Genomic DNA, 26,325 nt, shown 5'->3' with positions numbered 1-26,325 from the left:
AAAACATATTTATGATGCACCAAAACAGAGAAATGAATAGAAAATTTGAGGATAACTAATTAAAACAGCTTAAATATACATTAAAGCAATAATTACAATCGAATGTCTAATTAAAAAGTATAGCTAGCAAATATAATTATATTTGCATTCTGTCTATATTCTATCACCTCACTGGCACTATCACCTGACTTAGCACAGTGGTGGGCGGGCCGATGTAATCGATTGAAGGGCCGCATGTGGCCCACGGGCCGCCAGTTTGACACCCCTGGTTTCACATGTTTGCAGTGTCAGCCTCTCAGTACTGTAATTCCTAAACGGTTGAATTAACTGTCAGATATGGAAAAAAGCGCAGAAGCGCTCACTCATTGAACATTTTTTGACACTTCCACAGCCATAAAATCAAAATAAATCCAGGCGGCCTGAATATCATGATGGTCATGAGAGGGTTAAAGGTAAAGATTGTATTAATTAGACCATTAACATGTTTGATTTGCATTTCCCGACCTTTGCTCTGGGCTGTATTGACACCGTTTAAAATGCAGATCACGACCACTAAGAGGTCACTTTTTATTATTATTATTGTTATTATTATTATTATTATGGCTTTTTAAGATGGAGGAAGATGTTGAAATACCCAAGACACTTGTGAAGCTGAGGCGGACTCCCTGTGACACACCGCGTCCTGCCTCGACACCACCTGTGATCGCCGCGTCTGCGATTCAGGACGAGGACGAGGAGGAGAAGATCATCGCCGAGCTGGAGGTGAGACCGTTTAGATCATGAATGCATCATTTCGTCATCATGCAGATGTGTCAAAGCGGTTGCGTGTGTTGGTGTTTTTTTTTGTTGTGTTTTTTACGCGTTGTGTGTCAAGTGTGATAACATGTCTGTGCCTCGTTCTTTCACACAACAACCACGAACCAAAGGTGTTTCAGAGAATGCCTGTAAAAGAGTGTAACAGTAAACCATACAGCATCCCACCAAAGACCATCCCCACCTCTCCCCACACCAGAAAGGTAAATTCAAAACTAACAGCGGCCCTCTGCCACCACACCTGTCGACTCTTCTTCTTCTTCTTCTACTGTAACTCCCTGCCGTCCTTTTTACTCGTGATTGTGTGTGTTTTCTGCTTTACTTGTTTTTAAACAGTGTGTCACAATTAAGGCGACAACAACAATAACAAAGGAATAACAGAGTGCGACATCCGAATTCCACTTACACAGATAGTTAATTAAGAAAATAACAACTTCAAACCTTATGTCCTCCATTTCATTTCCTGCTGTGGGTGTGTTTGCCTGGTGGACTTGAGTGAGCAGAAAGATGTATGAATTATGGAATTATGAATTAGCTGACACCTCTAGTTAGCGTCTATGGCTCATTGTTAATAGGTGTGTGCCTTTAAACAGCCCGCACATGTGTTACCATACTGACAGATAGCCAAAGTGCTTTTTCCCACAGTTTTGCCACTGTGGAAATTCCATTGTTCACGTCGACCAGTTGTGAGTTTAAATTATGAAGTCTTTATTTTAACCCGTTTCACACATCGTATGATGTGGATGTGATGCTTCAATTTGTTATTATACTAATAATAATAATAATTATAATAATAATAATAATAATAATAATAATAATGATGAACTTTATTTGTATAGCACCTTTCATACAGGGATCGCAGCTCAAAGTGCTCCACAATGAAATCTAAAAAGCAAATACAACAACAGAGCACAACACAGGGTGGAATGGAAAGGAGAACTATGAAGTCAAAGAGTCAAAATTCTGTGTTAGCTTTAAAATAAACAAAAAAATTTAATTAGAACACAACACGGGGTGGAATAAAAGGAGCTAGTTCACGGCTTATATCTGTAAAGTGAGCTGGCTTCCCTGATATCTAAGAGTAGTGTCATCCAAAGTCCATTTTCTTTTTCGACTGTTGTGGGGAACCTCCAATAAACCAGCAGCGGAAATGTAGTGAAGGAAATAGAAAGGATCCTTTCTTTGCACATACGTGTGAGACTTAAAATGAACTGAAAAGCAGACAAATATGATGACAGCAGAAGTGACACGTGTGTGGTTATCGTTGCTGTAGCTACTGGACGTCTCTTTAATCTGTGTGTGTGAGTGTCTTTCTCTTTTTTACCTTTTTCTTCCTATCGTCTGACATGTCATTTGTAACCGATGATGTGATTGTGCGGTGAGTCGGTGCGGACTGAAGACGATGGTGGTGGTGATGATGATGATGATGATGTATTTAGTTGTGCCTCGCAGACTGTGAGCGCTGAGTGCACTCCTCGCCAACTCGGGGGACGCATCTCGCTGAGTAAAGGCGACATGTTTTTGTTGGAATTAAGTCGCTGGCTGTCAAAATAAAAGGACGGGATTTTCGGGGTGCTGAGCTGCAGACAATGAACGCTCAAATAAAGAGAATGTCTTTCTCTCACTTGCAGGTGTTTTAAATTCAGATCCTGCTTTAATTCAGTTATTCAGAATGATATCAATACCTTATAATATTTGTCATTTCTCATGGCAGTGCTTAGGGTTAGTGTGTCATTAACAGCTCAGCAGCAGAACAGAACCGAAAGCCACGCGCCTGCAGATTTCAGCCTTGGCAGTGCAGATTTGTCACATCTTTAACCTTTTGACTGCTCATCGGACAAAAACATGTTTTTTTTTTCCATCCCACAGAATAGTAGTAACTCTCCAGGTCCAACGAAGGGTCCCACCGTCGCGGCCCGCCTCAAACACCTTCAGCAAGGCAGCCTGGAGAGGCCCAAGACCCGCAAGCAGAAAGAGGATTTCCCCAAAGTCCAGGGCCAGCAGCAGGTATTCCACTTCTAAAACCTCCAACCGCTGACTGCTCCGCCTGCCTCTCCTCTCTGCTGTCACTTCAAAAAGGACGTTTTCTCCCCCCCCTGCAACTTCTGCGAGATAAAGAAAAACTGTATAGGCCCCACCAGCAGACAATATGAGATCACACAAAAAAACCTTGTCTGCAGAAACCTCGATTTCTACCACGTCTTGATGTGTGTTTTGACATTTGAGTTATTGGACGAGCTCAAGTTTGTTCTTTTGTTTTTGTTCTAAGAGTGTGTCGCTGTTTTCTTTTAGGTTCTTTTTTTCCGGTGCTTGTGACAGATTAAAGTAGCTTTATTATCGACTCGGACACGTCGTTACCTCCATGTTGTAACTAACTCTTAACGATGCCACGGAGCGATTTCATCCCTCGAGGTCAAACGTGACGATAACAGAATTTCACCGTGATCCAAACATGTATTCTTGTTTTCCTCCTCTCCCGTTATCTCTCACTCTGTTCTTCCAGTAACGACCACATGCTGCTCTTTCTTTCTTTTTCTTCGTGTGTGTGAGTGAGTGAGTGCGTCATCTATCCTTTAAACCTGAAGGTTAAAGAGCAGAAATGGCCGGCGGCGGGATTTATGCAAAGTGATGAGAGGGAAAGCACAAGGTGCAAAGTTACCTCGAAAAGCTGCTTCTGGAGCTTTGTTAACGACTGAGTGAGGCAGTAGTAAGCACAGAGAAGACGCGAGGTAACGCTTTACATTACATGGTCATAGTATGCTCATTTATTTGTTATTCAGGTCATTTTAATGTATAATTGCTCATGAAAACCAAGCAATAACTCTGTGATTAATACAAAAAATAACATGGTTTTTCCATAAAGTTATTACAAAAATAGGATGACCGTATTGTTCCTATACGGTATTTCAAAGCTGTAAAGCTTAACGCACACGGAAAACCAGTTTGTATTAATCTAAATGATCCACGACTTAAATGAACTTGGCGAAGGCCTCTGCCTCATTATGCACCAGTGCGGTGCAAAGTGCGTTTAATGCACATGCTCATTACTCCAGATTAAGAGGCTGCTGTTAATTCAGTGGAGTAGAAGGTGAAACGTAGAGCTTTTGGCCGACGAACTCTGAAGCATAAATGGCTTAAATGTGAGGCTCCGGTCGTCTTATCTGCTCCTGCAGACTCTCCCCGACCTGTGGAGCTGCCCTGGCACGTTCCTGCCTGACCGCAGTTGCTAGAATAAGAAAAGAAAAAAATACTTTGAAAGAGAAAGTTCATCATTTCCTCAATAACGAGTAGTTCGATTTTTCCCCGTCTACATCCTCTCCTCCTGGACCGTCACATGTTCAAATACACATGTCTCAGAGAAGACAGCGTCTGTGACTGAGTGTCCTTCCTTCCCTTCACAAGGAGAGGACAGCGATTAGTATTCAGGAGTGGACAAGTGTCACGTCAGCCTTTTTTTTTTTGCACCTAATTTCCTTTATTGCCTTTTTAATAATTCATCATCTTAGGAGTGGAAAAGCGGTTGGATGTATATTTGTTTATTTTTTGCTATTGAGGAGTGATAGAATGAGTGTCTGGAGACAATGTGACTGAAAATGGTGCTATTATGAAACAAAACAACACCTTTTCTTCCATGTCCTTACACGATACAGTGAAGCCTTGGAATGATAATTATCTGACATCTTATTTAATTCATCTTCTTTTGCAATTATCCTTCCTGTTGTGGGCTCATGAGCAACTTTACTTTTTAAAATAATCAACATGTCGTGTGTGTGTGCGCGTGTGTCAAGACACCTTTTCTTTCTTTGGTGGGAAAGTTGTTGCTTTGCTGTTCGATACTAAGTCGATAAAGCTTAAAATAACTTCTGTGAGTATAAAAGGCTCTGTTGGTTCTTTTGTGCACCGCTGACAACCGTCCGTGTGCGTCTATCTAAGATCTCTAGGTCAGTCACGCTGTTTGCAGTCAAACCTGCAAAAACGGACGACGCCAGCGGATCGAAGCTTCTCGCCAAACACGGAAAAAAGAATTTAGAGGACAAACTTATTGAAATACATTTCTCTGTTAGTAGATTTTGATTTTTGTCTCTTTTTTTTTTCTTTCCCCCTCCCTTTCATTGCTTCTTGTTTCCTTTTATTTATTTATTTATTTATTGTGGTGCTTACTTTTTTTGTCAAATTTTCTTAAATCTGTTGTTCTGCCTTCTCTGCTTTTTCGGGGACAGCGCTGAGCTTTTGCTGCTTCTTTTGTGTGACTTGCTTCTGTGGCACACACACGCCCACATGCCGTCAGTTTTTTCTCTCACATCATTTTAATCTTTGCACTGGCCTTGTGTTGTTTCTCTCTGCTGCTGCTGCTGCTGCTGCTGCTGCTGCTTTGCTTCCTTCATCCTCTGTCTGCTTCTCAGGTCTCAGCCGGACTAATTACCCGAGGAGTGAGTGCTCGGATCATTTGGACTTCTAGCTCAGACCCTGAAGGCGTGATATGTTTGGCATTGATCGATTTATCCCACTGTGTCCTTTAAAGCCACATCCGTAGTTTATGTATATAGAAAATGGATGAAGTTATCTGGTTAGAAAATTGAAGCCAAATAGGATGGAAGTAGGATTAGCCACCAGGGGGCGACTCCAAAAAAAGAATTTAAAGCAGGGGTCTCAAACTCAAATGACCTTTGAGGGAATGAGTATGTAGTTTTTGGGAAACAGCAGGGGCAATCTCATTCACAGTATTTCAAAATAAAAGTATATGTGTTGATGTGGACTGATATATAAACTTTATGGGATTAGCACTGGATTAGCTCAGTGGGTCTGTGGGTTGAGCAGCAGATTTGAAACACTTGCCAAATCTTCTCTGCTAATGCCAAACAGCTTATTCTGCTATTGACTCTCGTTTATTGGATTTATTGGGTGATAGAAGTGTGAAGAAACAAGACATTATTGGCAATTTATTTATATTTGCTAAAATAGGGGCCACAGTAGCATGTGGACGACGACATACTCAACTCTGCTGCTCGTCCCACGAATGCCTTTTCCTGACAAATGTGACATCAAATTAAAAACAGACGATCTTTCTCCAACCGTATAAGAAACCTTGTTTCAACAAAGAAATCATCAACCAAACATACATTTTCTTACTTTTTGTGCTAAGTGTAGTTCACAATAAACACATTTTTATGATGCAAAATTCAAATACTAAAATAAGAAAGACAACTTGATTGGAGGGCCGCATATGGCCCTCGAGCCCCAAGTTTGAGACCTCTGGTTTTAAGTGAAAATGAGCTTCTAGCACATGATGTCAGTTTTGTGAATGATTTTCCCATTTAGTTGAACATGAGATGATAAAGCACAGAACATAATGAGTGGCAGGTGATGTCTGTGAATGTTTGGCTTCAAAAACCGACATGGCGTCTTCACAAAGGGGGAGTTTGTTTTGCAACCGGGAGACTTCATCCATTGTTATATACAGTACTATACAGTCTATGCCCAACAGTGCACCAATAATTGGTCGACGTGGCAAAAGGGTCCGTAGATTTGTACCTGTGCTGTGTTGGCTCTGGACTTTTATTTCACCTCTAACTTTCATTCATCATAATCTAACAAATCAGTATAATATCTGTGTCCCAGTTCCACTCTATAAACTTCAGAGAGTCAGTATGCAAACGTGTTATGCAACGATAACCATAGATAAAAAGATGCTCTGCCGATGTAATATTGTTGTTATTATTATGCTTGGAAAAATTGCCAAAATCCTTCTTTTCAGATTCTCCCCGTCCTGATAAATTCTCACGTCAATCTGAGAGGCTTTGTTGAAAATGTGACAAACTGTTTAGTCTAGTTTGTTTGTTTATTTATTTATTTTTCCTGTATGTACACTGTTTGTATGAAGTGTATTTCCAGTTTGTTTTGTGAATATCAGTTCATCCAAACTGCTTTGTTGTAAAAGCTCGAGTCACCACTCTGGGTGTGCCATGTTATGAGATGAATTCCGGGGGTGAAATATTAAACCTGTGGCATGGAACATATCTAAAATGACAAGAGGAGGGGGGAACTCCTGTCACAGGCTCCTGTGCTGTTTGACAGTTTTCCGCCCAAGGGAAATACTAAATTTGACACATTGAGTGTGCGTGTTTGTGTGTTCGCATCACTGGCAGATATGAAAATTACCGGGGAGATGTTTCAGTATACGGTTCATATATTTATGGAATGTATTAGTCGTCTCAGAAAAAAAACAAAAACAAAGCAGCAAAAATAAAAAAAGTGCAGTTCCAGTATAACCCAAAAATGGCTTCACAGATATAATATTGTATGTATATTCTACGACCATGTAGTTTTATTTTGAAGAGATTGCTTTATTAACATGTATAAAAGAAAAATAATGTCATCTATGTTTTATATAATCAAGCTTTTTTTGTATTTTTATACTTGAAGAGGATTCATTCAGACGCATGTGACACATTTATTCTGTACTGTAAATTGTTATTATTATTTTTATTTTTTTATTTTCTGCGCACCATGACTACATTCTGTTGTAGAGATTGCGGAGACAAAGTTGGCAGTTGCAGAGTTGTGAAGGACTGAGCAGTAAATATTACATTTATATATATACATATATATTCAATAAAAAAAAAGCACATAACCTCCTTCCTCTAAAAAGATCACCTCACTGACAGGTCGCCCCGTTCTTTTTGCTGTTCTCCTCTATTATAACCGATAGTATATACGTACACAACACAGATTATTAAAGTTAAACTATATCGATGGTTTCTTGATGAATGTGTGATTGTTCAAACCATGTGGCTGTTCAAATCATGTATATACAGCAAATACTATATACATACATATATATATGTATATGTATATGTATATATATATATACACACACATATATATACCAGAGTCAAATTTTATGTGAATCTGTTTTTTTAGACCGGGGATTTCAAAACAAAAAAACAGAAAAGTAAAAAAAAAAGAAAAGGAAAAATCCAAAATGGCATGCATACTGTATACATTCCTGGAAATCTGCACGCTGGGTCAACAGAGGTCTCATTTTCCTGTCAATAATTCTGTGTATACCTGTGAGCGTATGATAGACCGTAAACAACAATTGTACAGTAACATAGATTTCTTTTTTTTTTGTATTATGTGAAAAATTAAATGAAATGAAAAAATTCCCCCAAAATAATAATGCAAAGGAGAAAAGATGATTCTACTTATATATATATACATATATATATATATATATATATATATATATATATATAGAGAGAGAGAGAGAGATATTTGAATGAAGCTGTACATTATTACCTTTAATGCTGTTTCTCCAGTCTGAGAGTGATGCTTGCTGTGTGTGGGGGATAAGTGTTGTTTGTGAATTGTGAAGAAGAAGAATGATGACGACGATAATCTACTTACAAAAGTCAGTATAACTTTTAAGACCTAAGAATTAAAAAAAAATAACAACAAAAAAACAGTGCAAAACAACAACACGCAACTTTGTATATGGAGAGTAAGAGTTGCCGCTTTGTGTGAGAAAAGTCGATCCAGACCAGTAGGTTGCTGCTTTTGTACGTTCTGTTGTGGTTTTGTGACAATAAAGGTGACCCTCTTATACATGGTGGTGGTTGTCATTCTGCATTTGGAGGGAAATTGCTTTATTAATGAATTAATTTAATTATTTATTCTTCTCATTATTATTGTGTGTGTGTCTGTGTGTACACATATACAGTCCGTAACAAATTTATTAGATCACCTGTTCATTAAAAATGAGAAAACAAGTATTCTTTCATAAACTTAATGTTATTTATTATATAATGCAGTTATTATTATCACCATAGTTGTTACAACCATTGTGTAACAACCATCACCAATTATTGTTCTGTCATGTCACGTGTCTATTTATGTTGTATATGTACGGTATGTAACCATCTTTTATGTGTCATGTTTACCTCTTAATTTATTGGTTTCAAATTCATATTTTTATATTCAAACATATAAAAAAGTCACTGAATATGATGTAAAATATAGCAAAGTATTGTCTTACTTCAGCTGCTTATGATGCTCCTTCAAGTATATAAACAAGATGCTGATTTCAATTGAATCAATCATAGACTATAGCTATAACTGAATAATGTAATTCTTTAACATGAGGTCACTTCAAGTCTGCAGAATACATCACTCTCGAGAGTCGCAGCCTGTCTCTAAAGACTCATAGGACATGTCTGGTATATGCGTTAAATTATTTATGAGGGCCCTCGGAGGATGTTATAAAAACTCAAATGGCTCTTGATGAAAAAGTTTCTCTGCCCCATGGTTACATCTTCCACACAGCATGAGCCAGCATCAGAAGAAACAGGAGAATATTAATGAGTTGAGTGATATATATAATAGATGTTTTTTACTTTGTCTATTATTTCATTTGTCATTAAATAATGCAACAGTTTTTATCATGTCAGCTTAAAACACTCTTCATGGACAAATAAACATCATAGTGCATACAGTTAGATTTGAAGTCTGGTGTGTTAAAGTCAGGGATTGTTCATTTCTGTTGGAAATAAAAGTTTAATAACTAAAAGAGAAGCAGAGCAAAATTAAGGTTTAAAACAGCAATTTGAGAAATGGGGCAATTAAGCAAAACTTAGACGTTTTGCACAAGAAACCCTTTTTTTATTTTAATAACAGATACATAAAAACTACATTTAAACATAGTTTCCATGGAGATAATGAGGCTATGTGACAATTCAGCAGCAGATCTTTAATTTAATGAGGCTGGATCACCGTGAACATGGACATTAATGCTTCTTTGTTTACCTTGTGTCTGCGTTCAGAGATGAGAGTGAAACCACTCTGACTGTGAAACAACTCATCAGAGGCAGAGAGTGACCAATGTGACCTCCACCATGTTTTCATCTGCCACTGCAGCGAGGATGGACCTTCTGGCTGAACTCCTTGGCAAGCAACCAATCACCATCACTCTCTGCCTTCAACCAACGAGGTTTTACAGGAGACGAACACAGTGGCTGTTTCTCAAAACCCAAGTATGCAAATATGTGCAAGTATAGTATGTCAAGCTTTAGTATGTCGTCCAAAATTTGACAAAAAGTCATACTATAGTATGTCGTCCAAAATCAGTCAAAAACGTCATAGTATAGTATGTCGTCCAAAATTTGACAAAAAAGTCATAGTATAGTATGTCGTCCAAAATCAGTCAAAAAAGTCATAGTATAGTATGTCGTCCAAAATCAGTCAAAAACGTCATAGTATAGTATGTCGTCCAAAATTTGACAAAAAAGTCATAGTATAGTATGTCGTCCAAAATCAGTCAAAAAAGTCATAGTATAGTATGTCGTCCAAAATCAGTCAAAAAAGTCATAGTATAGCATGTCGTCCAAAATTAGTCAAAAAAGTCATAGTATAGTATGTCGTCCAAAATCAGTCAAAAACGTCATAGTATAGTATGTCGTCCAAAATCAGTCAAAATGTCATAGTACAGTATGTTGTCCAAAATTTTCCAAAAAAGTCATAGTATAGTATGTCGTCCAAAATCAGTCAAAAAAGTCATAGTATAGTATGTCGTCCAAAATCTGTCAAAATGTCATAGTACAGTATGTTGTCCAAAATTTTCCAAAAAAGTCATAGTATAGTATGTCGTCCAAAATCAGTCAAAAAAGTCATAGCATAGTATGTCGTCCAAAATCAGTCAAAAACCTCATAGTATAGTATGTCGTCCAGAATTTGACAAAAAAGTGATAGTATAGTATGTCTTCGAAAATTTGCCAAAAAAAATCATTGTACAGTATGTTGTCCAAAATCAGTCAAAAAAGTCATAGTATAGTATGTCGTCCATAATTTGACAAAAAAGTCATAGTATGGTATGTCGTCCATAATTTGACAAAAAAGTCATAGTATAGTATGTCGTCCAAAATCAGTCAAGAAAGTCATAGTATAGTATGTCGTCCAAAATGTCATAGTACAGTATGTTGTCCAAAATTTGACAAAAAAGTCATAGTATAGTATGTCGTCCAAAATTTGACAAAAAAGTCATAGTATAGTATGTCGTCCAAAATCAGTCAAAAACGTCAAAGTATAGTATGTCGTCCAAAATCAGTCAAAAATGTCATAGTATAGTATGTCGTCCAAAATTTGACAAAAAAGTCATAGTATAGTATGTTGTCCGAAAACAGTCAAAAAAAGTCATATTATAGTATGTCGTCCAAAATCAGTCAAAAACGTCATAGTATAGTATGTCGTCCAAAATCAGTCAAAATGTCATAGTATAGTATGTTGTCCAAAATCAGTCAAAAAAAGTCATAGTATAGTATGTCGTCCAAAATCAGTCAAAATGTCATAGTACAGTATGTCGTCCAAAATTTGATAAAAAAGTCATAGTATAGTATGTCGTCCAAAATCAGTCAAAAACGTCATAGTATAGTATGTTGTCCAAAATCAGTCAAAAAAAGTCATAGTATAGTATGTCGTCCAAAATCAGTCAAAAACGTCATAGTACAGTATGTCGTCCAAAATTTGACAAAAAAGTCATAGTATAGTATGTTGTCCAAAATTTGACAAAAAAGTCATAGTATAGTATGTCGTCCAAAATCATTCAAAAACGTCATAGTATAGTATGTCGTCCAAAATCAGTCAAAAAAGTCATAGTATAGCATGTCGTCCAAAATCAGTCAAAAAAGTCATAGTATAGTATGTCGTCCAAAATCAGTCAGAAAAGTAATAGTATAGTATGTCGTCCAAAATCAGTCAAAAAAGTCATAGTATAGTATGTCGTCCAAAATCAGTCAAAAACGTCATAGTATAGCATGTCGTCCAAAATCAGTCAAAAATGTCTTTGATACTGTAAGGGGTGGGATTCGAACCAGTGTCCCCTGGGAGGCTGGTATCAAAAGCAAAGCAACACAGACCACTTGGCCAATTGACATGCCCTTTTTATGGATGCAGAGTATCCTATGTCGTCCAAAATGGCACCAAAAGTCATAGAACGGTATGCCGTCCAAAATCAGTCAAAAAAGTCATAGTGTAGTATGTCGTCCTAAATCAGTCAAAAAAGTCATAGTATAGTATGTCATCCAAAATCAGTCAAAAAAGTCATAGTATAGCATGTCGTCCAAAATCAGTCAAAAACGTCATAGTATAGTATGTCGTCCAAAATTTGACAAAAAAGTCATAGTATAGTATGTCGTCCAAAATGAGTCAAAAAAGTCATAGTATAGTATGTCGTCCAAAATCAGTCAAAAAAGTCATAGTATAGTATGTCGTCCAAAATCAGTCAAAAACGTCATAGTATAGTATATCGTCCAAAATCAGTTAAAAACGTCATAGTATAGTATGTCGTCCAAAATCAGTCAAAAAAGTCATAGTATAGTATGTCGTCCAAAATCAGTCAAAAAAGTCATAGTATAGCATGTCGTCCAAGATCAGTCAAAAACGTCATAGTATAGTATGTCGTCCAAAATTTGACAAAAAAGTCATAGTATAGTATGTCGTCCAAAATTTGACAAAAAGTCATAGTATAGTATGTCGTCCAAAATCAGTCAAAAAAGTCATAGTATAGTATGTCATCCAAAATCAGTCAAAAAAGTCATAGTATAGTATGTCGTCCAAAATTTGACAAAAAAGTCATAGTATAGTATGTCGTCCAAAATCAGTCAAAAACGTCATAGTATAGTATGTCATCCAAAATCAGTCAAAAAAGTCATAGTATAGCATGTCGTCCGCAAATAGTCAAAACCGTCATAGTATAGTATGTCGTCCAAAATATGACAAAAAATCATAGTATAGTATGTCGTCCAAAATCAGTCAAAAAAGTCATAGTATAGTATGTTGTCCAAAATCAGTCAAAAATGTCTTTGATACTGTAAGGGGTGGGATTCGAACCAGTGTCCCCTGGGAGGCTGGTATCAAAAGCTAAGCAACACAGACCACTTGGCCAATTGACATGCCCTTTTTATGGATGCAGAGTATCCTATGTCGTCCAAAATGGCACCAAAAGTCATAGAACGGTATGCCGTCCAAAATCAGTCAAAAAAGTCATAGTATAGTATGTCGTCCAAAATCAGTCAAAAAAGTCATAGTATAGCATGTCGTCCAAAATCAGTCAAAAACGTCATAGTATAGTATGTCGTCCAAAATGAGTCAAAAAAGTCATAGTATAGTATGTTGTCCGTAAACAGTCAAAAAAGTCATAGTATAGTATGTCGTCCAAAATTTGACAAAAAAGTCATAGTATAGTATGTCGTCCAAAATTTGACAAAAAAGTCATAGTATAGTATGTCGTCCAAAATCAGTCAAAAACGTCATAGTATAGTATGTCGTCCAAAATCAGTCAAAAAAGTCATAGAATAGTATGTCGTCCAAAATCAGTAAAAAAAGTCATAGTATAGCATGTCGTCCGTAAACAGTCAAAAAAGTCATAGTATAGTATGTCGTCCAAAATTTGACAAAAAAGTCATAGTATAGCATGTCGTCCAAAATCAGTCAAAAAAGTCATAGTATAGTATGTCGTCCAAAATTTGACAAAAAAGTCATAGTATAGTTTGTCGTCCAAAATTTGACAAAAAAGTCATAGTATAGTATGTCGTCCAAAATCAGTCAAAAAAGTCATAGTATAGTATGTCGTCCAAAATCAGTCAAAAAGGTCATAGTATAGTATGTCGTCCAAAATTTGACAAAAAAGTCATAGTATAGTATGTCGTCCATAATTTGACAAAAAAGTCATAGTATAGTATGTCGTCCAAAATCAGTCTAAAAAGTCATAGTATAGTATGTCGTCCAAAATCAGTCAAAAACGTCATAGTATAGTATGTCGTCCAAAATCAGTCAAAAAAGTCATAGTATAGTATGTCGTCCAAAATTTGACAAAAAAGTCATAGTATAGTATGTCGTCCAAAATCAGTCAAAAAAGTCATAGTATAGCATGTCGTCCAAAATCAGTCAAAAAAGTCATAGTATAGTATGTCGTCCAAAATTTGACAAAAAAGTCATAGTATAGTATGTCGTCCAAAATTTGACAAAAAAGTCATAGTATAGTATGTCGTCCAAAATTTGACAAAAAAGTCATAGTATAGTATGTCGTCCAAAATCAGTCAAAAAAGTCATAGTATAGTATGTCGTCCAAAATCAGTCAAAAACGTCATAGTATAGTATGTCGTCCGAAATTTGACAAAAAAGTCATAGTATAGTATGTCGTCCAAAATCAGTCAAAAACGTCATAGTATAGTATGTCGTCCAAAATTTGGCAAAAAGTCATAGTATAGTATGTCGCCCAAAATCTGTCAAAAAAGTCATAGTATAGTATGTCGTCCAAAATCAGTCAAAAACGTCATAGTATAGTATATCGTCCAAAATCAGTTAAAAACGTCATAGTATAGTATGTCGTCCAAAATCAGTCAAAAAAGTCATAGTATAGTATGTCGTCCAAAATCAGTCAAAAAAGTCATAGTATAGTATGTCGTCCAAAATTTGACAAAAAAGTCATAGTATAGTATGTCGTCCAAAATTTGACAAAAAGTCATAGTATAGTATGTCGTCCAAAATCAGTCAAAAAAGTCATAGTATAGTATGTCATCCAAAATCAGTCAAAAAAGTCATAGTATAGTATGTCGTCCAAAATTTGACAAAAAAGTCATAGTATAGTATGTCATCCAAAATTTGACAAAAAAGTCATAGTATAGTATGTCGTCCAAAATCAGTCAAAAACGTCATAGTATAGTATGTCGTCCAAAATTTGACAAAAAAGTCATTGTATAGTATGTCGTCCAAAATCAGTCAAAAACGTCATAGTATAGTATGTCGTCCAAAATTTGACAAAAAAGTCATAGTATAGTATGTCGTCCAAAATCAGTCAAAAAAGTCATAGTATAGTATGTCGTCCAAAATCAGTCAAAAACGTCATAGTATAGTATGTTGTCCAAAATCAGTCAAAAATGTCTTTGATACTGTAAGGGGTGGGATTCGAACCAGTGTCCCCTGGGAGGCTGGTATCAAAAGCTAAGCAACACAGACCACTTGGCCAATTGACATGCCCTTTTTATGGATGCAGAGTATCCTATGTCGTCCAAAATGGCACCAAAAGTCATAGAACGGTATGCCGTCCAAAATCAGTCAAAAAAGTCATAGTATAGTATGTCGTCCAAAATCAGTCAAAAAAGTCAATGTATAGCATGTCGTCCAAAATCAGTCAAAAACGTCATAGTATAGTATGTCGTCCAAAATGAGTCAAAAAATTCATAGTATAGTATGTTGTCCGTAAACAGTCAAAAAAGTCATAGTATAGTATGTCGTCCAAAATTTGACAAAAAAGTCATAGTATAGCATGTCGTCCAAAATCAGTCAAAAAAGTCATAGTATAGTATGTCGTCCAAAATTTGACCAAAAAGTCATAGTATAGTATGTCGTCCAAAATTTGACAAAAAAGTCATAGTATAGTATGTCGTCCAAAATCAGTCAAAAACGTCATAGTATAGTATGTCGTCCAAAATCAGTCAAAAAAGTCATAGTATAGTATGTGGTCCAAAATCAGTCAAAAAAGTCATAGTATAGTATGTCGTCCAAAATCAGTCAAAAAGGTCATCGTATAGTATGTCGTCCAACATTTGACCAAAAAGTCATAGTATAGTATGTCGTCCAAAATTTGACAAAAAAGTCATAGTATAGTATGTCGTCCAAAATTTGACAACAAAGTCATAGTATAGTATGTCGTCCAAAATCAGTCAAAAATGTCTTTGATACTGTAAGGGGTGGGATTCGAACCAGTGTCCCCTGGGAGGCTGGTATCAAAAGCTAAGCAACACAGACCACTTGGCCAATTGACATGCCATTTTCATGGATGCACAGTAACCTTATGTCGTCCAAAATGGCACCAAAAGTCATAGAACGGTATGCCGTCCAAAATGGCACCAAAATCAGTCAAAAAAGTCATAGTATAGTATGTCGTCCAAAATCAGTCAAAAACGTCATAGTATAGTATGTCGTCCGAAATTTGACAAAAAAGTCATAGTATAGTATGTCGTCCAAAATCAGTCAAAAAAGTCATAGTATAGCATGTCGTCCGCAAACAGTCAAAACCGTCATAGTATAGTATGTCGTCCAAAATTTGACAAAAAAGTCATAGTAAAGTATGTCGTCCAAAATCAGTCAAAAAAGTCATAGTATAGTATGTCGTCCAAAATTTGACAAAAAGGTCATAGTATAGTATGTCGTCCAAAATCAGTCAAAAAAGTCATAGTATAGTATGTCGTCCAAAATCAGTCAAAAACGTCATAGTATAGTATGTCGTCCAAAATTTGACAAAAAAGTCATAGTATAGTATGTCGTCCAAAATTTGACAAAAAAGTCATTGTACAGTATGTCGTCCAAAATTTGACAAAAAGTCATAGTATAGTATGTCGTCCAAAATTTTACCAAAAAGGCATAGTACAGTATGTCGTCCAAAATTTGACAAAAGAGTCATACTATAGTATGTCGTCCAAATTTTGACAAAAAAGTCAAAGTATAGTATGTCGTCCAAAATCAGTCAAAAAAGTCATAGTATAGTATGTCGTCCAAAATCAGTCAAAAAGGTCATAGTATAGTATGTCGTCCAACATTTGACCAAAAAGTCATAGTATAGTATGTCGTCCAAAATCAGTCAGAAAAGTCATAGTATAGTATGTCGTCCAAAATCAGTCAAAAACGTCATAGTATAGTATGTCGTCCAAAATTTGACAAAAAAGTCATTGTACAGTATGTCGTCCAAAATTTGACAAAAAAGTCATAGTATAGTATGTCGTCCAAAATTTGACAAAAAAGTCATAGTATAGTATGTCGTCCAAAATTTGACAAAAAAGTCATAGTATAGTATGTCGTCCAAAATTTGACAAAAAAGTCATAGTATAGTATGTCGTCCAAAATTTGACAAAAAAGTCATAGTATAGTATGTCGTCCAAAATCAGTCAAAAAAGTCATAGTATAGTATGTCGTCCGCAAACAGTCAAAACCGTCATAGTATAGTTTGTCGTCCAAAATTTGACAAAAAAGTCATAGTATAGTATGTCGTCCAAAATCAGTCAAAAAAGTCATAGTATAGTATGTCGTCCAAAATCAGTCAAAAAGGTCATAGTATAGTATGTCGTCCAAAATTTGACAAAAAAGTCATAGTATAGTATGTCGTCCATAATTTGACAAAAAAGTCATAGTATAGTATGTCGTCCAAAATCAGTCAAAAAAGTCATAGTATAGTATGTCGTCCAAAATTTGACAAAAAAGTCATAGTATAGTATGTCGTCCAAAATTTGACAAAAAAGTCATAGTATAGTATGTCGTCCAAAATTTGACAAAAAAGTCATAGTATAGTATGTCGTCCAAAATCAGTCAAAAAAGTCATAGTATAGTATGTCGTCCAAAATCAGTTAAAAACGTCATAGTATAGTATGTCGTCCAAAATCAGTCAAAAACGTCATAGTATAGTATGTCGTCCGAAATTTGACAAAAAAGTCATAGTATAGTATGTCGTCCAAAATCAGTCAAAAACGTCATAGTATAGTATGTCGTCCAAAATTTGGCAAAAAGTCATAGTATAGTATGTCGCCCAAAATCAGTCAAAAAAGTCATAGTATAGTCAGTCAGTCAGTCATCACCTACCGCTTTATCCTCTACCAGAGGGTCGCGGGGGGTGCTGTGCCAATCTCAGCTACATCGGGCGATAGGCGGGGTACACCCTGGACAGTTCGCCAGTCCATCGCAGGGCCACACACAGAGAGCCGGAGTACCCGGAGAGAACCCACGCACACACGGGGAGAACATGCAAACTCCATGCAGAAAGGCCCTTGTTCCAACCGGGGCTCGAACCCGGGTCTTCTCGCTGCAAGGCGAGAGTGCTAACCACTAAACCACCGTGTGGCCCCATAGTATAGTATGTCGTCCAAAATCAGTCAAAAAAGTCATAGTATAGTATGTCGTCCAAAATTTGACAACAAAGTCATAGTATAGTATGTCGTCCAAAATCAGTCAAAAATGTCTTTGATACTGTAAGGGGTGGGATTCGAACCAGTGTCCCCTGGGAGGCTGGTATCAAAAGCTAAGCAACACAGACCACTTGGCCAATTGACATGCCATTTTCATGGATGCACAGTAACCTTATGTCGTCCAAAATGGCACCAAAAGTCATAGAACGGTATGCCGTCCAAAATGGCACCAAAATCAGTCAAAAAAGTCATAGTATAGTATGTCGTCCAAAATCAGTCAAAAACGTCATAGTATAGTATGTCGTCCGAAATTTGACAAAAAAGTCATAGTATAGTATGTCGTCCAAAATCAGTCAAAAAAGTCATAGTATAGCATGTCGTCCGCAAACAGTCAAAACCGTCATAGTATAGTATGTCGTCCAAAATTTGACAAAAAAGTCATAGTAAAGTATGTCGTCCAAAATCAGTCAAAAAAGTCATAGTATAGTATGTCGTCCAAAATTTGACAAAAAAGTCATTGTACAGTATGTCGTCCAAAATTTGACAAAAAGTCATAGTATAGTATGTCGTCCAAAATTTTACCAAAAAGGCATAGTACAGTATGTCGTCCAAAATTTGACAAAAGAGTCATACTATAGTATGTCGTCCAAATTTTGACAAAAAAGTCAAAGTATAGTATGTCGTCCAAAATCAGTCAAAAAAGTCATAGTATAGTATGTCGTCCAAAATCAGTCAAAAAGGTCATAGTATAGTATGTCGTACAACATTTGACCAAAAAGTCATAGTATAGTATGTCGTCCAAAATCAGTCAGAAAAGTCATAGTATAGTATGTCGTCCAAAATCAGTCAAAAACGTCATAGTATAGTATGTCGTCCAAAATTTGACAAAAAAGTCATTGTACAGTATGTCGTCCAAAATTTGACAAAAAGTCATAGTATAGTATGTCGTCCAAAATTTGACAAAAAAGTCATTGTACAGTATGTCGTCCAAAATTTGACAAAAAGTCATAGTATAGTATGTCGTCCAAAATTTTACCAAAAAGTCATAGTACAGTATGTCGTCCAAAATTTGACAAAAAAGTCATACTATAGTATGTCGTCCAAATTTTGACAAAAAAGTCATAGTATAGTATGTCGTCCAAAATCAGTCAAAAAAGTCATAGTATAGTATGTCGTCCAAAATCAGTCAAAAAGGTCATAGTATAGTACGTCGTCCAACATTTGACCAAAAAGTCATACTATAGTATGTCGTCCAAAATTTGACAAAAAAGTCATAGTATAGTATGTCGTCCAAAATCAGTCAAAAACGTCATAGTATAGTATGTCGTCCAAAATTTGACAAAAAAGTCATAGTATAGTATGTCGTCCAAAATTTGACAAAAAAGTCATTGTACAGTATGTCGTCCAAAATTTGACAAAAAGTCATACTATAGTATGTCGTCCAAAATCAGTCAAAAACGTCATAGTATAGTATGTCGTCCAAAATTTGACAAAAAAGTCATAGTATAGTATGTCGTCCAAAATCAGTCAAAAAAGTCATAGTATAGTATGTCGTCCAAAATCAGTCAAAAACGTCATAGTATAGTATGTCGTCCAAAATCAGTCAAAAAAGTCATAGTATAGTATGTCGTCCAAAATCAGTCAAAAAAGTCATACTATAGTATGTCGTCCAAAATTTTACCAAAAAGTCAAAGTACAGTATGTCGTCCAAAATCAGTCAAAAAAGTCATAGTATAGTATGTCGTCCAAAATCAGTCAAAAAGGTCATCGTATAGTATGTCGTCCAACATTTGACCAAAAAGTCATAGTATAGTATGTCGTCCAAAATTTGACAAAAAAGTCATAGTATAGTATGTCGTCCAAAATCAGTCAAAAAAGTCATAGTATAGTATGTCGTCCAAAATCAGTCAAAAAAGTCATAGTATAGTATGTGGTCCAAAATCAGTCAAAAACGTCATAGTATAGTATGTCGTCAAAAATTTGACAAAAAAGTCGTAGTATAGTATGTTGTCCAAAATCAGTCAAAAACGTCATAGTATAGTATGTCGTCCAAAATCAGTCAAAAAAGTCATAGTATAGCATGTCGTCCGCAAACAGTCAAAACCGTCATAGTATAGTATGTCGTCCAAAATTTGACAAAAACGTCATAGTATAGTATGTCGTCCAAAATCAGTCAAAAAAGTCATAGTATAGTATGTTGTCCAAAATTTGACAAAAAGGTCATAGTATAGTATGTCGTCCAAAATCAGTCAAAAAAGTCATAGTATAGTATGTCGTCCAAAATCAGTCAAAAACGTCATAGTATAGTATGTCGTCCAAAATTTGACAAAAAAGTCATAGTATAGTATGTCGTCCAAAATTTGACAAAAAAGTCATTGTACAGTATGTCGTCCAAAATTTGACAAAAAGTCATAGTATAGTATGTCGTCCAAAATTTTACCAAAAAGGCATAGTACAGTATGTCGTCCAAAATTTGACAAAAGAGTCATACTATAGTATGACTATAGTATGTAGTATAGTATGTCGTCCGCAAACAGTCAAAACCGTCATAGTATAGTTTGTCGTCCAAAATTTGACAAAAAAGTCATAGTATAGTATGTCGTCCAAAATCAGTCAAAAAAGTCATAGTATAGTATGTCGTCCAAAATCAGTCAAAAAGGTCATAGTATAGTATGTCGTCCAAAATTTGACAAAAAAGTCATAGTATAGTATGTCGTCCATAATTTGACAAAAAAGTCATAGTATAGTATGTCGTCCAAAATCAGTCAAAAAAGTCATAGTATAGTATGTCGTCCAAAATTTGACAAAAAAGTCATAGTATAGTATGTCGTCCAAAATTTGACAAAAAAGTCATAGTATAGTATGTCGTCCAAAATTTGACAAAAAAGTCATAGTATAGTATGTCGTCCAAAATCAGTCAAAAAAGTCATAGTATAGTATGTCGTCCAAAATCAGTTAAAAACGTCATAGTATAGTATGTCGTCCAAAATCAGTCAAAAACGTCATAGTATAGTATGTCGTCCGAAATTTGACAAAAAAGTCATAGTATAGTATGTCGTCCAAAATCAGTCAAAAACGTCATAGTATAGTATGTCGTCCAAAATTTGGCAAAAAGTCATAGTATAGTATGTCGCCCAAAATCAGTCAAAAAAGTCATAGTATAGTCAGTCAGTCAGTCATCACCTACCGCTTTATCCTCTACCAGAGGGTCGCGGGGGGTGCTGTGCCAATCTCAGCTACATCGGGCGATAGGCGGGGTACACCCTGGACAGTTCGCCAGTCCATCGCAGGGCCACACACAGAGAGCCGGAGTACCCGGAGAGAACCCACGCACACACGGGGAGAACATGCAAACTCCATGCAGAAAGGCCCTTGTTCCAACCGGGGCTCGAACCCGGGTCTTCTCGCTGCAAGGCGAGAGTGCTAACCACTAAACCACCGTGTGGCCCCATAGTATAGTATGTCGTCCAAAATCAGTCAAAAAAGTCATAGTATAGTATGTCGTCCAAAATTTGACAACAAAGTCATAGTATAGTATGTCGTCCAAAATCAGTCAAAAATGTCTTTGATACTGTAAGGGGTGGGATTCGAACCAGTGTCCCCTGGGAGGCTGGTATCAAAAGCTAAGCAACACAGACCACTTGGCCAATTGACATGCCATTTTCATGGATGCACAGTAACCTTATGTCGTCCAAAATGGCACCAAAAGTCATAGAACGGTATGCCGTCCAAAATGGCACCAAAATCAGTCAAAAAAGTCATAGTATAGTATGTCGTCCAAAATCAGTCAAAAACGTCATAGTATAGTATGTCGTCCGAAATTTGACAAAAAAGTCATAGTATAGTATGTCGTCCAAAATCAGTCAAAAAAGTCATAGTATAGCATGTCGTCCGCAAACAGTCAAAACCGTCATAGTATAGTATGTCGTCCAAAATTTGACAAAAAAGTCATAGTAAAGTATGTCGTCCAAAATCAGTCAAAAAAGTCATAGTATAGTATGTCGTCCAAAATTTGACAAAAAGGTCATAGTATAGTATGTCGTCCAAAATCAGTCAAAAAAGTCATAGTATAGTATGTCGTCCAAAATCAGTCAAAAACGTCATAGTATAGTATGTCGTCCAAAATTTGACAAAAAAGTCATAGTATAGTATGTCGTCCAAAATTTGACAAAAAAGTCATTGTACAGTATGTCGTCCAAAATTTGACAAAAAGTCATAGTATAGTATGTCGTCCAAAATTTTACCAAAAAGGCATAGTACAGTATGTCGTCCAAAATTTGACAAAAGAGTCATACTATAGTATGTCGTCCAAATTTTGACAAAAAAGTCAAAGTATAGTATGTCGTCCAAAATCAGTCAAAAAAGTCATAGTATAGTATGTCGTCCAAAATCAGTCAAAAAGGTCATAGTATAGTATGTCGTCCAACATTTGACCAAAAAGTCATAGTATAGTATGTCGTCCAAAATCAGTCAGAAAAGTCATAGTATAGTATGTCGTCCAAAATCAGTCAAAAACGTCATAGTATAGTATGTCGTCCAAAATTTGACAAAAAAGTCATTGTACAGTATGTCGTCCAAAATTTGACAAAAAGTCATAGTATAGTATGTCGTCCAAAATTTGACAAAAAAGTCATTGTACAGTATGTCGTCCAAAATTTGACAAAAAGTCATAGTATAGTATGTCGTCCAAAATTTTACCAAAAAGTCATAGTACAGTATGTCGTCCAAAATTTGACAAAAAAGTCATACTATAGTATGTCGTCCAAATTTTGACAAAAAAGTCATAGTATAGTATGTCGTCCAAAATCAGTCAAAAAAGTCATAGTATAGTATGTCGTCCAAAATCAGTCAAAAAGGTCATAGTATAGTACGTCGTCCAACATTTGACCAAAAAGTCATACTATAGTATGTCGTCCAAAATTTGACAAAAAAGTCATAGTATAGTATGTCGTCCAAAATCAGTCAAAAACGTCATAGTATAGTATGTCGTCCAAAATTTGACAAAAAAGTCATAGTATAGTATGTCGTCCAAAATTTGACAAAAAAGTCATTGTACAGTATGTCGTCCAAAATTTGACAAAAAGTCATACTATAGTATGTCGTCCAAAATCAGTCAAAAACGTCATAGTATAGTATGTCGTCCAAAATTTGACAAAAAAGTCATAGTATAGTATGTCGTCCAAAATCAGTCAAAAAAGTCATAGTATAGTATGTCGTCCAAAATCAGTCAAAAACGTCATAGTATAGTATGTCGTCCAAAATCAGTCAAAAAAGTCATAGTATAGTATGTCGTCCAAAATCAGTCAAAAAAGTCATACTATAGTATGTCGTCCAAAATTTTACCAAAAAGTCAAAGTACAGTATGTCGTCCAAAATCAGTCAAAAAAGTCATAGTATAGTATGTCGTCCAAAATCAGTCAAAAAGGTCATCGTATAGTATGTCGTCCAACATTTGACCAAAAAGTCATAGTATAGTATGTCGTCCAAAATTTGACAAAAAAGTCATAGTATAGTATGTCGTCCAAAATCAGTCAAAAAAGTCATAGTATAGTATGTCGTCCAAAATCAGTCAAAAAAGTCATAGTATAGTATGTGGTCCAAAATCAGTCAAAAACGTCATAGTATAGTATGTCGTCAAAAATTTGACAAAAAAGTCGTAGTATAGTATGTTGTCCAAAATCAGTCAAAAACGTCATAGTATAGTATGTCGTCCAAAATCAGTCAAAAAAGTCATAGTATAGCATGTCGTCCGCAAACAGTCAAAACCGTCATAGTATAGTATGTCGTCCAAAATTTGACAAAAACGTCATAGTATAGTATGTCGTCCAAAATCAGTCAAAAAAGTCATAGTATAGTATGTTGTCCAAAATTTGACAAAAAAGTCATAGTATAGTATGTCGTCCAAAATTTGACAAAAAAGTCATAGTATAGTATGTCGTCCAAAATCAGTCAAAAACGTCATAGTATAGTATGTCGTCCAAAATTTGACAAAAAAGTCATTGTATAGTATGTCGTTCAAAATCAGTCAAAAACGCCATAGTATAGTATGTCGTCCAAAATTTGACAAAAAAGTCATAGTATAGTATGTCGTCCAAAATCAGTCAAAAAAGTCATAGTATAGTATGTCGTCCAAAATCAGTCAAAAACGTCATAGTATAGTATGTCGTCCAAAATTTGACAAAAAAGTCATAGTATAGTATGTCGTCCAAAATTTGACAAAACAGTCATTGTACAGTATGTCGTCCAAAATTTGACAAAAAGTCATAGTATAGTATGTCGTCCAAAATTTTACCAAAAAGTCATTGTACAGTATGTCGTCCAAAATTTGACAAAAAAGTCATACTATAGTATGTCGTCCAAATTTTGACAAAAAAGTCATAGTATAGTATGTCGTCCAAAATCAGTCAAAAAAGTCATAGTATAGTATGTCGTCCAAAATCAGTCAAAAATGTCATAGTATAGTATGTCGTCCAAAATCAGTCAAAAAGGTCATAGTATAGTATGTCGTCCAACATTTGACCAAAAAAGTCATAGTATAGTATGTCGTCCAAAATTTGACAAAACAGTCATTGTACAGTATGTCGTCCAAAATCAGTCAAAAATGTCATAGTATAGTATGTCGTCCAAAATTTGACAAAAAAGTCATTGTACAGTATGTCGTCCAAAATTTGACAAAAAGTCATAGTATAGTATGTCGTCCAAAATTTTACCAAAAAGTCATAGTACAGTATGTCGTCCAAAATCTGTCAAAAAAGTCATAGTATAGTATGTCGTCCAAAATCAGTCAAAAAGGTCATAGTATAGTATGTCGTCCAACATTTGACCAAAAAGTCATAGTATAGTATGTCGTCCAAAATTTGACAAAAAAGTCATAGTATAGTATGTCGTCCAAAATCAGTCAAAAAAGTCATAGTATAGCATGTCGTCCGCAAACAGTCAAAACCGTCATAGTATAGTATGTCGTCCAAAATCAGTCAAAAAAGTCATAGTATAGTATGTCGTCCAAAATTTGACAAAAAAGTCATAGTATAGTATGTCGTCCAAAATCAGTCAAAAACGTCATAGTATAGTATGTCGTCCAAAATTTGACAAAAAAGTCATTGTATAGTATGTCGTCCAAAATTTGACAAAAAAGTCATTGTATAGTATGTCGTTCAAAATCAGTCAAAAACGCCATAGTATAGTATGTCGTCCAAAATTTGACAAAAAAGTCATAGTATAGTATGTCGTCCAAAATCAGTCAAAAACGCCATAGTATAGTATGTCGTCCAAAATTTGACAAAAAAGTCATAGTATAGTATGTCGTCCAAAATCAGTCAAAAAAGTCATAGTATAGTATGTCGTCCAAAATCAGTCAAAAAAGTCATAGTATAGTATGTTGTCCAAAATCAGTCAAAAAAGTCATAGTATAGCATGTCGTTCAAAATCAGTCAAAAACATCATAGTATAGTATGTCGTCCAAAATTTGACAAAAAAGTCATAGTATAGTATGTCGTCCAAAATTTGACAAAAAGTCATAGGATAGTATGTCGTCCAAAATTTGACAAAAAAGTCATAGTATAGTATGTCGTCCAAAATTTGACAAAAAAGTCATAGCATAGTATGTCTTTCAAAATCAGTCAAAAAAGTCATAGTATAGTATGTCGTCCAAAATCAGTCAAAAACGTCATAGTATAGTATGTCGTCCGAAATTTGACAAAAAAGTCATAGTATAGTATGTCGTCCAAAATTTGACAAAAAAGTCATAGTATAGTATGTCGTCCAAAATCAGTCAAAAAAGTCATAGTATAGTATGTCGTCCAAAATCAGTCAAAAAAGTCATAGTATAGTATGTGGTCCAAAATCAGTCAAAAACGTCATAGTATAGTATGTCGTCCAAAATCAGTCAAAAAAGTCACAGTATAGTATGTCGTCCAAAATCAGTCAAAAATGTCACAGTATAGTATGTCGTCCAAAATCAGTCAAAAAAGTCATAGTATAGTATGTCGTCCAAAATCAGTCAAAAAAGTCACAGTATAGTATGTCGTCCAAAATCAGTCAAAAATGTCACAGTATAGTATGTCGTCCAAAATCAGTCAAAAAAGTCACAGTATAGTATGTCGTCCAAAATCAGTCAAAAAAGTCACAGTATAGTATGTCGTCCAAAATTTGACAAATAAGTCATACTTCAGTATTTTGTGACAAAAAAGTTGGTATATCGTCCAAAATGTGACATAAAATTCATGCTTTGTTGGTTGTCATTGTTTAAAGCGAAAACTTTGCTAATCTGGTCGCTTTTTCGGCCTTATTGTTGACAGAGCTCCTTCTACAGTTTTCCTCACTGACGTAATGTGCACGGCGAACACGAGCCGTGGAGCCATGGAGCTGTTTTTCATGCTTCTTTTTTCCAATTCTTACCATTCAAAAAATGCCGGTCCTATCTTTACTTGTGTGTTGCCCCTCACTCGGTCAGACAGTCGTTTCCTCCTCTTCGTTTCCGCCAACAATAGTTTTCTCTGCTTATATTTCGCTGGCTCTACTATGATGAACGTTTAAATTAATGCTATATAGCTGCATTGCTCTTAAA

At 35.6% G+C, this 26,325-nt stretch overlaps 1 protein-coding gene across 11 annotated transcripts in view; it reads left to right on the top strand.

Annotated features, from left to right (window-relative positions):
• LOC131448314 (SRC kinase signaling inhibitor 1-like) overlaps positions 1-8,418 on the top strand; it is a 94,241-nt gene extending 85,823 nt beyond the window's left edge. For 9 of the 11 annotated variants that reach the window (XM_058620646.1, XM_058620644.1, XM_058620645.1 and 6 more), the window contains 3 exons: positions 613-762; positions 927-1,016; positions 2,683-8,418. In XM_058620646.1, the coding sequence (XP_058476629.1) occupies positions 613-762; positions 927-1,016; positions 2,683-2,835 (393 nt within the window). In that variant the 3' untranslated portion in view covers positions 2,836-8,418. The remainder of the gene's footprint in view (positions 1-612; positions 763-926; positions 1,017-2,682) is intronic. The other 2 variants (XR_009234186.1, XM_058620643.1) reach the window with 2 other exon arrangements.
• Positions 8,419-26,325: the final 17,907 nt, after the last annotated feature.

Source organism: Solea solea, chromosome 21 (assembly GCF_958295425.1).
Source record: "Solea solea chromosome 21, fSolSol10.1, whole genome shotgun sequence".
Taxonomy (NCBI): domain Eukaryota; kingdom Metazoa; phylum Chordata; class Actinopteri; order Pleuronectiformes; family Soleidae; genus Solea; species Solea solea.
Note: the sequence above shows the minus strand (reverse complement) of the source record. Positions and strands in the feature narration are given on the sequence as shown.